At 49.3% G+C, this 12313-nt stretch overlaps 1 protein-coding gene across 2 annotated transcripts in view; it reads left to right on the plus strand.

Annotated features, from left to right (window-relative positions):
* AGBL4 (AGBL carboxypeptidase 4) overlaps positions 1 to 12313 on the plus strand; it is a 1265610-nt gene that overhangs the window by 1132914 nt on the left and 120383 nt on the right. For both annotated transcript variants that reach the window (XM_027108602.1, XM_027108603.1), the window contains exon 7: positions 4563 to 4677. In XM_027108602.1, coding sequence (XP_026964403.1) covers positions 4563 to 4677 — 115 coding nt within the window. The remainder of the gene's footprint in view (positions 1 to 4562; positions 4678 to 12313) is intronic.

Here is a 12313-nt window from a genome sequence, read left to right on the forward strand (position 1 = left end):
CTTCCTTCCTTCCTTCCTTCCTTCCTTCCTTCCTTCCTTCCTTCCTTCCTTTTTGGCTGCGTTAGGTCTTCGTTGCTGCGCACAGGTTTTCTCTAGCTACAGCAAGCGGAGGCTACTCTTTGTTGCAGTACGCGGGCTTTTCGTTGCGGCATGCAGTCTTCTCATTGCGGTGGCTTCTCTTGTTGCAGAGCATGGGCTCTAGGCATGTGGGCTTAGTAGTTGTGGTGCACGGGCTTAGTTGCTCCACGTCATGTGGGATCTTCCTGGACCAGGGACCGAACCCGTGTCCCCTGCACTGGCAGGCAGATTCTTAACCACTGCACCACCAGGGAAGTCCCTCAGAGTCTGTGCCTTTAATTACAAAGCTATGCCCCCTGGAATTGAAGAGCTCTAGCAAACAGGCTGTCTTCTTTCTCACCTCCCAGCCTTTGTGTAAGACCCTCCCTCCCTGGGACACTGTCCCCTGGCACCCCTTTCATCTGGCTCACTCTACTCATCCTTTAAGTTGCCATGGCCTCTTCCTGACCCCCAGGCTGGGTCAGGAGCCCCCCGAGTTCCCAGAGCTCCCTGTGCTGTTCCCACCAGAGCCTTTGCCAGTGGGTACAGTGGGGGCTGCTTTCTCTCCATGCACCCTTTGAGCAGGAACCTCTCATGCATCTTGGAATGCCGAGCTCATGGCAGGGACCTGGCCCTGCGAATGTTTGTGCAATGAGTGATTATCAGCACAACTAACCCTCTACAGTAAGTCCCCTACATATGAATGAGTTCCGTTCTGAGAGTACGTTCGTAAGTCCAATTTGTTCATAAGTCCAACAAAATTAGCCTAGGTACCCAACTGGCACAATTGGGTACAATTGGCCATAGAGTACTGTACTATAATAGGTTTATAATACTTTTCACACAAATAATACATAACAAACAAATGCAAAAAATAAAGAAAACATTTTAAATCTTACAGTACAGTACCTTGAAAAGACAGTAGTACAGTATACTACTTGCATACCGGGGCTGGCATCGAGTGAACAGGCAAGGAGAGTTACTGACTGGAGGAGGGAGAGGAGGTGGGAGATGGTAGAGCTGAAGGATCGTCAGCAACAGGACACGGAGGGCAAGCTGCAATGTCACTCACGCCTGACGCTGATGGCACAGGTTCTGGTTCCTTGCTGGATTCAATTCTATCTACCCTCTTGAGAAAATGATCCAGTGATGTCTGGGTAGTAGCTCTTTTTCTTCTCATCATAGATGACGTGGTAACATTGGATTGCATTCTGAACTGTTGCTGCAACCTTCCTGTACCATTCTACATTCAGGTCCTGTGCCTCAAAAACTAACAGTGCCTCCTCAAATAAAGAAAATCCCCTTGCCATTTCTTGTGTCGTGCATCTCTTCAGTTCTTCAGTTACTTCTTCTTCCTCTTGTCTCTCTTTGTCCTTTCTGTGGGCCTCCAGTTCCATCAGGTCTTCATTAGTAAGCTCCTCATGTTACACAGCAAGTTCAATGAAGTCATCCTCTTGCAAATCTAGCCTGAAATAAAGATACTGTACTACCGTACTCTATACAATACTGTACAGTAGAGTATACAAAAGCATAGCTACTTGTAGAGGATGCGCGCACATGACAGTGTGCATGTGAACTAACTTATGTGATTGGACATTTGAACGCACGTTCGCATCTTTGAAAGTTCGCAACTTGAAGGTTCGAATGTAGGGGACTTACCGGACTTTGTTAAGGTTGAGTGAATTCCTGGGACCAATCTATCAATAGGCATTTATTAGGCACCTGCTGTGTGCCTCGCGCTGCACAAGTATACTGGGAGAAATAACAGTAATGAATGTTCAGTTGTGGTTTGCCTGGCGAGGGTCATCATGGCCAGGCGAGGTCGGCAGGGCAGTGAGGTCTGCCGCCCAGCTTTCACTTCAGATCCTCTGCCACTTTTCCTTCTTCTCCTCCAGCCTCGCTAGCCTCCAGCCCTGCTTTCTTCCACCTTCCTGATTACATCGGTTCAAAGGAAAGGACCTGCAAACTTGTTTACTTAAGGGGCAGAGACTGATCTTAAGGGGGTGGATTATGTCTCCCAGCAGGAGAGAGATGATTCTCCTCACTTAACAGATGAGAATTCTGCTACTCTGGGGGAGAGGAATGAAGTAGATGGAATCATAGGCTGTTGGTGTGGGTTGCATCCTTGGGAACCCCTGGATTCTTTCTTCTAAATTTATCAATGAACCAAAACTAGAACCCCAGTTCTCTAACTGCTGGTTTGTTGGCTTCTCCAATTGAGTATCCTTGTCCCCAGATCCCATAGTCAGTCCACTTCACAGACAAGGACTCCTGGTTCTAAACTGCATTCTACTGTTTTACTACTCCACTGCCTTTCAACCTTTGATCTGAGTGAGTTTATGAGAGCACATCACAGTGTTCAGGCGCTGTGTCAGGCAGTCAAAAGGCAGGGGTTCTAACCCTGTCCCACATCAGTCTTCCAGATTCAGTGTTGTTACCTCTGTATCAAGACAAGGAAACTGGTCAGAGAAAGCTAAGAACCGGTGAAGAGTCACAGGCAGGTCCCCAGGTCCACACGCTCTCCGCTTCCTCGGTCCATGCCGTGCTTTGGCCCATAGTGGGGGACGGCATTTCCTCTCCACTCTGACTTTCTCCGACATTCCTCCTCATACTTCTCTTCACTTACCACCCCCTCCCACACCAAATACAAGTGGAGGATCTCCTCCTAGTTTCCTGATCAATAGGAAAGACTCCTGTTGAACAGTATCTGACCTCAAGCCAAGCAATGAGTCTAAAACCTCTGCTTTCCCTGCCCCATACTCACTCTGGGTGGCTGCAGCCTCCGGTCTGGCTTTGTTTCCTCTCATCCTTTTATTAGCTGCCTCATCGGCAGCCCAATTAATCTGCTCATCTGTGAAGGAGGATGGCTCACAATGAGCTCCTCCGTTTCCAGAAGCCATCCTCTGAGGCAGCACGGCCAGGCCCTGAGCACAGGCTGGCTCCTTGACGGAGGGCTGCCCCAGGAGCCAGGGTCAATTAGTGGACAGATTAAGCAATTACTAGCCCCTAACAAGGGTGCCTGGCATCATTACCCTGCCTGTTTACTGGCAAACTACAGCTTTCATATGAAGACCAACAAATAAATTAGGGCATCTGGTCGACTGCCGCTTCGGCGGCGAAGTAAATGATGTCCAACTGGCTCTCGGCTGCCCGTGGATTCTCAGCCCCGGCCTAATGAAAAGCCCAAGATGTCCCTCACTGGCCATGGCAGCTCTGGAATGTGCCTCTGAGCGACTTTTCATTCCAAGGGCTAAGTGCCTGCCACTGGGCCTGTGGCTCGTTCTTAGTTATCCCGCTGCTTCCTCCTGTCTGGCTGTCAAAACCTACTTATCTTTCAGGGCCCAGCTCAAAAGCTTCTCTCTCCTTGATGCCTTTCCTGCTCTCTCCAGCAGGAGAGGAGTTCTCCTTCTGTACTTTGGGAGGGTTTTGTACTCTCCTGTCACTTTCCAGCATTACAGGAATTTCATGGAATGCCAGAGCTCCATTTAGCCTACTTTTCTCGGGTCTCTGATGAATAAGTAGAAATGTGGAGAAAAGGAGGGACAAGGCAAGGACTCAGTTCTTGTTTTCTCACCCGCTTTCCTGTAGATGTATGCGGGCGATCGCCAGGATATCAACGACAGCAGTGACAGAGTCAGGTTTGCCCTTCAGGACAATCCCTCTGGCTATAGGGATGAGGGCTCATTCTAGAGGTGGCTGCTGTCACCTAAGTCAGATGTGGTTGTTCTCCTCCAGGCCAAGTATGATGGTGGCTTAGAATAGAAGAGAGGCAGAGGGATGGAGATGAGGGGCAGATCTGCTAGCTTCGAGGAAGAGACTTGGAGACCCCCTGAATGTGGAAGGAGGGTCATGGAGAATTCAACTCTTCTAAATCTGGTGACCTGAAGGCGAGGTAGTTGTTGGTGCCAGTGAGAAGCAGAGAGGGCAGCCAGCCCCAGAGTCTGGGAACAGAGGACCCTCAAAGTGGGGAAAGGAGCAGGCTTGGGGGCATTGACAAAACCTCCCTGTCCTCTTGTGACTTCTCCTTTGTGTTTCCTGGTGCACCCATCAGCCGCTTGAGGACCGAGACCCCTAAGGTCCCTGACTCCATCGTCATCCAATCTGATGGCAGCCTTTAGCCAACAGCGCATCCATTAGGGAGCAGCTCTAAAGTTATTGTTTACAGTTATCCTGCCTCTCCCCCATCTCTGTCTGTCAAGACCCAGGGGCCCCTCCAAGGCACAGCTCATATGCTGTCTTTTCCTGGAGGCCCACCCTGTGCTCTTTAGCAAGACATGCTCTCCCCCAGCCCATGAGCTTCAATATTACATCTTGAACTGTCTCTTGGAAACAGAGATATTATTTGTAAAATTCACTGGGCAACACCTAATCCACAGCCGTACATTCACAGTGGCTAACAACATAGGCCCGAATCACCTGTTGAGCTGTGTTTTCCCAGCTGAGGGCAATGTGCTCCTCCTTCCTGAAACACTTTGAGGTTAACCCAGGTGCTTCTCTTTCTCCAGGGATCATTGACTTCCTCATAAGCCAGCACCCTGTTGCTCGTGCCCTACGGGAACACCTGGTCTTCAAGATTGCACCCATGCTCAACCCTGATGGCGTCTACCTGGGCAATTACAGGTGAGGGACGGGAGAGAATGCTTGGATGGTGGTGTGGAAGCAGGAAGAAAAAGGGGAAAGGTTTTTGAGGAAGAATTTTCAGACGACCCATGAGTTCATTAGAGGAAGTTTCACTCTGGCCCTTGAGAATATGACTAATGGGCCTTGGCTGTTTCGTTCACAGTCACCTGAGGTCACTTGCTGGAGTTTTCTGGGCAGCTTGCCGGACCAGGAATCAGGGGACTTAATATCAGTTTTGGCACCTACTTCCTGCGTAACCTTGGGGAATTCACTTTCCCTCTCTGATGCATTGCAGTTTCTCTTGCATAATTAAGACAATAATTACTTACCTGGCAGGGCACTTGTGAGCATCAAAGGAAATGGTGGCAATGAACGTGCTGTGCAGAATATCATATGGTGGTGATAAGCGTTACTGTTTTGTTTCCGGGTTTCTTCTTGGAGATTATTAATGAACGAGAGTAGCATCCCAGATCACGTGAACGGCATTTTGATTTGGTGTGGGCATACCGGCTAGCCCCACACTCACTCAGGCACTCACATCTTGAGCTCTTTCTCCTGGCTTAGTACCATAATTTACAGCCGAAAATTCCACTACCCGGGGAGCCATCTGCTGAGAGAACATTGAATCCTCTGAGAGCGTTATTACCCTTATTTCACGGTTGAGGCAACAGACTGGCCCAAAGTCATACAACCAGTAAATCATTGACTGTCTAACTTCACTGCATAAATTATACAGCTTGAGAGTTGATTAGTCCCACAACTCTCAAGGTAACATTCAAACTCCCCGGCTTTGACACAAAGCTGTGTGTGACCTGGTGCCTCACCTCCCACCCTCTGGTCATAGAACTGTTGCTCTGCTCACGCTAAGGGAGGCCTGGTTCCTTACACAGGTCCTGTTGGTGCCTGATACCTTACCTTCATAAAGACCCTCTGTCCAGAACCTCCTGGTCCCTTCCTCATTTCACTAACCCTTCCTCACAGCTCAGCTCATGCCTCTTCTTCTAGAAAACATTTTGCAAACCCCCAAACAGAATTGGTCCTTCCCTTCTCTGAGCTCCCACAAGCCTGGCTACTGAACATGTCTTATCCTATTGCACGGACCCCACTGGTCCTAAAGCCACCGGAGGGAAAGCACTGAGCCTTAATGGTCCTTGTGTCCCCAGTGCCTGTCAGCAGGGATCAGCACATAGTAGATGCTCAAAAAGAATTTGGTGGATATGAGAGAAGGAAAGGGATGACTTTACTGAGGAAGGCGCTGAGGCTCAGGTATGAGATGGGACTTGCCCAAGTTCAGTGGCAGAGCTCAGACCAGAACCCACATTGCCTGACATCCCATCAGGCCCATTTTAAACAGAGCTGGTTTCATGCTTTCCCAGAATGTGACAGTTGGGTCCACAGGGGCTTCCCAGTACCCCTGGGTATGAGTTAGAGAGAACCCATGGGATGCATGATGCCTTAATTAAAGACAGTTTTGCTTCCTCTCTTAACTGGCTCAAGCGATGGCTCATTAGCCCTGGCAGGTTTTATGGCTGCTGCAGGCCTGGGAGCAGTGCCTTTCCACCTTCGCTGGACAGAATACACTGTTAGTGATAATGTTGGTGGAAGGACCATTTGATTGATGTTAACGTTTATGTTTAATTACAAGAGCGGCCGTGGTCAGAGAGAGGTCAGGACTGTTCACTACACACACTTATTTATGTCATCATCTGCTGTCCCGGGATGACCAGTTGGAAAGAGGTCTGTGACCTTGGCCAAAATGCCTCCCCTCCCTGGGCTTCAGATGGCCAGGGGGCTGGTGCTGGGAGGCTGGCTGCTTCCTACATGCCCTCAAGCTGTCCAAATTTTGTGATTTAGGGATTTCAGGATAAAAGAGCTCCACTCCTCAGAAACGGTTCTGTACCGAAGTTTAAAAGCCCCGCGTTCTCCTAGTGAGAATGTGTGATTCTCGTTATGAGAGTTGAAGAAAATCTCTAACCACAGGCATTAGTCCTGTTGCTAAAATAGCTGAGTAGCAACAAAGAGCCTAGCATGAGCATTCACCATTCAAGTCTGGGAGAATGTAAAAAATAGTGATCAAGACTCCAGATGGATAACTTCAAGGTGCCTTAGAGGTCCTGTAGGCCAGCCCCAGCACGGTGTCCCGTGGTTTGGCTGGGATTGTCCAGGCATTATGGGGGAAGAAAGATTTGGAGTTCAAGTGAATTTGGAAAACACAGAGTTAAGCAAAATTAAACAAGTTCTTTCACAATAAAACTTTTCAGTTTTTATTTTTGCGGTACGCGGGCCTCTCACTGTTGTGGCCTCTCCCGTTGCGGAGCACAGGCTCCGGACGCGCAGGTCCAGCGGCCATGGCTCACGGGCTCAGCCGTTCCGTGGCATGTGGGACCTTCCCGGACCAGGGCACGAACCCGTGTCCCCTGCATTGGCAGGCGGACTCTCAACCCCTGCGCCACCAGGGAAGCCCAACTTTTCAGTTTTGAATATGCTAATAAACGGGAATCCCAAGAGGGGAATATAGTGTCCAGTGTTCCCCAGAGGAACCCTTTTCATAAAGAGCTCACTACCCCTCCAGCCCGTCACCCGCTCCACCACTACCCCGTCCCCAGAGGCAGCAGGGTTTCTGAAACCCAATCTGGGAAAGGCCACTACGAGAATTCCGCTTGCCACCCAGCACCGTGTGTCAGGCGTTCACACACTTATTTGATCCTCATAGCAACTCTATGGAGGAGGGTCTCTGAAGCTTTCTCTGCTCACAGATAATAAAAACCTACTCCGATTAGCGTGAGTACAGGAGGAAAAGCCGGAGGGAGTCGGGGGGAGGAGCGAAAGACAGAAGACGGCCAGTGGGAAGGAAGGATGCTTGTCAGAACCTCCGGGCAGCACACAGAACCCCACTCACAGACCGCCTCGCAGCGCTGGGGTCAGCCCCACCTCCATCACGTGCTCCCTGACCTTCACTCTCTACACCTCCCCTCAGGACGTGCAGTCTCTCAAGCCTCAGTGATGTTGAATAAATAACCTGCCTAAGTCGTGTGGCCTGTGAGGAGTGGGCAGGTGTGCAGGCGTGCCCCAGCCGAGCTGTGCTCCTGGGCTGTCCTATACCAGCTGCTGGTACCACACACGCCAGACCCAGTGGAGAGCAGCAGGCAGGCCTGTCCTGCAGGCGCCTCTTTTCCTCCGACCCTGCTTCCTCTTCCTCCTTCTCCTTCCTCCACATTAAAGAACCATATAATCTAGTCTAGGAAGGAGAGTAAGACTTCCCAGATTTGATCACGCAAAGCTTTTATTTAATAATACAAGTACCGGGCTTCCCTGGTGGCGCAGTGGTTGAGAGTCCGCCTGCCGATGCAGGGGACGCGGGTTCGTGCCCCGGTCCGGGAAGATCCCACATGCCGTGGAGCGGCTGGACCCGTGAGCCGTGGCCGCTGAGCCTGCGCGTCCGGAGCCTGTGCTCTGCAACGGGAGAGGCCACAGCAGGGAGAGGCCCGCGTACAGCAAAAAAAAGATAAAAATAAATAATAATAATAATACAAGTACCTATTCCATGGTATTTATAGTAGAATAGACAAGGTGCACTCTAGCAGTTAATGGCCGATGATGACAGCTGTCCCATGAGAGAGAATGCATTTTATGTAAGAGAGCAGCAGTGTTTACTTACTACACTACTGTACGTGCTCCCAGACTCCGGCTTATGGGAGGAGTAGAGAGGGCCAAAGTTACAGCAACCACAGTGCACTCTCCAGTGGCCCTCTAGGACAGTTAGATGGTGTAACGGTAGAAACAATGATACTACGGCATCTAATAAAAACACAGAACGACTATACCCTCGTCTCACTTACTACACTCCAGCAACACTGGCCATTTTTTTCAGTTCAGGTCTGAGGTTTAATGCCACTCACAGAAAGGCCTGCCTAGATTCTGCAAAATGAATTCGGTCTCCCATTACACTCTTTCAGAGCACTCTGTACTGTCCTTTCAGAGCCCTGGCCCCAATTCGTAATCACGTGACTATCTATTTAATGACTGTCTCCACCTCTAGACGATAAACTCCGTGAAGTCAGGACTTCATCCCCAAAGCCTGGCATGGTGCCCAGCATAGAACTGGCCTTTGATATATATTATCTGAATGAATACATACACACCACAGCAGTGTTTCGCAACTGTGCCATGGCACGGAGCTCCAGTCCCCAGGCAAAGTAGTCATCGCCACATGCCGTCAGCTCCCAACCCTTTACTTTCAGCAACACGGCCTCCTAACCCCAGTTGTTTTGATTTTATGCTGTTGTGATATAAATACTATGATGAGCTGCTGTAGTGATTTAGAGAACTCTGGGTTCAGAGGCACACTTCGTTATTGTATATTACATCCAAAAACCACCTTTCATCATTACCGCGACTCTCTGAGAAAGTCAGTTTTTATTGTACCCATTTGAGCAAAAGGGAAACCAAGTCTGCAGAGGTGAAGAGCCCGTTCAAGGTCCTATGGTGTGTCCAGGACTCTCCACACTCCCAGACACTGCCTGTGCCTTACAAGCTGGAGGTGGAAGCAGAGAACTAGCAGGCTAACTTTCCCCGCTCTCCTGAGTCTTCTAGTCTTGGGGCAAGACACTTCTCTCCCCTGGCCTCAGTGTCCCCCTGCCCTGTTGGAAGAGGAAAATGAAGTGAAAGGCACACTTCGTCATTTAGTAGAAGTACTAGGGAGAGGCTCTGTCAAGAATGGTACAGCGGGGCTTCCTTGGTGGCGCAGTGGTTGAGAGTCCGCCTGCCGATGCAGGGGACACGGGTTCACGCCCCGGTCCGGGAGGATCCCACATGCCGCGGAGCTGCTGGGCCCGTGAGCCATGGCTGCTGAGCCTGCACGTCCGGAGCCTGTGCTCCGCACGGGAGAGGACACAGCAGTGAGAGCCCCGCGTACCGCAAAAAAAAAAAAAAAAAAAAAGAATGGTACAGCTATAGCATGGATGAACCTTGGGGACGTTATGCTAAGTGTAATAAGCCAGACACAAAAAGACAGATTTTTTTATGATTCCACTAATATGAAGTACTTAGAGTAGTCAAAATCATAGAGACAGAAAGTGGAATGGTGATTTCCAGGGGCTGGGTTGAGGAGCGGGGAAGAGAGTTATTGTTTAATGGGTGTAGAGTTTCGGTTTTATGAGATGGAGAGAGTTTTGGAGATGGTTGCACAACATTATGAATACTTAATACTGCTGAATTGTACACTTAAAAATGATGAAAATGGTAAATTTTATGTTATGTGTATTTTATCACAATAAAAAAATAATGGTATGACTTATCAATGCAATTTGAGCATCTTTGGAGAGTTCTAGGGGTATCTCGGGGCTAGGAGCTTTGAGGGATGAACGCTGTAACTTCAGGTGTCAGAGAGCCAAGAGCTACAAGGCAGTGGTTGGAAGGTCTTTGGGGTCGGGGGTGATGGGCCGAGTCAGGCTATGGCGGCTGGCGATTCTCACTGTGCTGCAGTAGGTGTGGCTGGTCCCACACAGTGCGACTCTTGCTCTCTCTCTCTCTGCCACGTTCTCCTCCCCATCACTTCCATTACAGAGGAGACAACCTCCATCCCCACCTGTACCCCGCTGCGCCTGTGTGATGTGCAAGGTGCCTTGCATTTGGAAAACAGACTCTTCATCTCCATATGACAATAGGAAACTCTGCATCGGGCTTGCATTTCTTAATTAGGTGCTTGTCATTGTGTATTCCATAGAGCCACGTATAAGTAAATAGTCATAGACCTTTGAATAAATGTATTGGTTTTATTTATGTTTTTGGGCATAAAAATCTATAATTACCAGGTACAGCCTCCATATAACCGGTATTTAATGACAATTACTTTTTGTTACCATAGAAATGAGTCCAAAGTAGTTACCCATAATTTCTCATTTCCCAAACCTCACACATGCTGAATTGCAATATTACCATAGTAATTGCCTATCAGTCATCATAAAATATGCAGTTACCCAAAGGATAGCAGGATGCTGTGGAATTTCTCATTTTGGGGAAGCCTCAGTGCTTCTTGGGAGTGTGGAGGTGGGGGAGAGGAGTGTACCTCCGTGGGTGGTGTAGAAATGATTCAGCTTTATCGCATGACACTGCAGACCCTGTGGTGGAAACGGATGCTGCTACGACCCGCAGACTCGCAACGCATCATGCCTCTCCGCCCTGGTGAGCCTCACGTAGCAAAGAATGCTCCAGCGCAGTAAATCCAGTTTAACTAAGGTTTGTCGGGGGCCTGCTGAGTGTCGGTCCCTGTGCTACGCCTTAGGGAAGCAGATGGAAATCAGAGGCGGTCCTTGGCAATAAGAAGCCCAGTGTTTGTACTAGAGGCATGAGTGTGAGGCTGTGGAGGCCTAGGCATAATCAGAGCTAATGTCTAAGTGCCTACTAACCACACATTATACATATCATCTCCTCTGACCTCACAACAGCCCTGAGGTGGAGGTAGTATTATGGCCCCTTTTTAATTAGAAAAGCAAATTGAGGCCCAGAAACACCAAGGAACTTGCCCCACGTCCCCCAGCAGGAAGGTTACGAATCCAGGCAGGCCAACCCTGGCCTGCTACAGATTCATCCCCCTGCTACACTGTATCCTGAAAGCAGGGAGTGCTTCCTTCTGACTGGGGGTGACGAGGGCGGGTTTTTGAAGGGCGGATGGTATATAGGAGTTCACCAGACATAAAAGGAGATAAGGAGAGATTTGCACAGCAAACATCATTAAGTATGGCAGAGGGTGAAACATCAGAGGAAGTATTTCCAACACGCACACATACATGCACACACACAGACACACACACAGATACACACAGATATACACACCACACGAGACACATACACACACTCACCCACAGACATTGGAACTGACCAACCTTGCCCACCTCAACATCCAAAGGGGGAAACATTTTTAACTGTCCAAAATAGAATAGAACATAAAATTAGCTGTGTAAAATACATGTCAATATCCTATTTGTTCTTTGACAGCATAAAACTGCATTTTTCATCAACTAGAAATGGAAACAGAGATCCACTGCAAGTTGCCTCACCAGGCGATATCTGCCAGCCCCTTCTCACTGTGCCTCCTTCCCCACCCAGGCCTCGTGTCCCCCCTTGCTGCCTCTCCGTAGCCTCATCAGCCTTGGAGTGGGATGGGAGCTCAAAGACCTTTGTCCAGTGCCCTGCCCAGGGCAGGGAAACCTTAAGAAGTGCTGCACTGCTGACAGCTCTGACTGTTAGGGGGTGTTTATGTCCAGGCTAAACCTGATAGCCCATCACCTCTGCTTTCTACCCCTGAAAGATTAGTCAGGTCCAGTCCATCTTTTACATAGTAGCCCTTCAGCTGTTTGAGGATTGTGTGTCCCCACTCCTCACTCACTCTACCCCTGCCACCACCTGTTCTCCAGCCTGAACATCCCCAAAGCCTTACAAATTTTCATATGTAATCTGAAATCCATTCCTCTCCCCGTCCCTACAGCTGTGCTCTGAACATACTCCGGATGTTTGTCGTGGTCTGTATTTGCGGCATGGGGTCCAGGATGGAACAGTTATAATGATGAGAATGATGACGGTGATGATGGTGGTGATGACATTGATGATGACGATGACAGTGGTGATGATGTTTTTG

This window comes from Aethalodelphis obliquidens, unplaced genomic scaffold (assembly GCF_003676395.1).
Source record: "Aethalodelphis obliquidens isolate GAN/ISIS:26980383/991018 unplaced genomic scaffold, ASM367639v1 scaffold9, whole genome shotgun sequence".
NCBI lineage: Eukaryota > Metazoa > Chordata > Mammalia > Artiodactyla > Delphinidae > Aethalodelphis > Aethalodelphis obliquidens.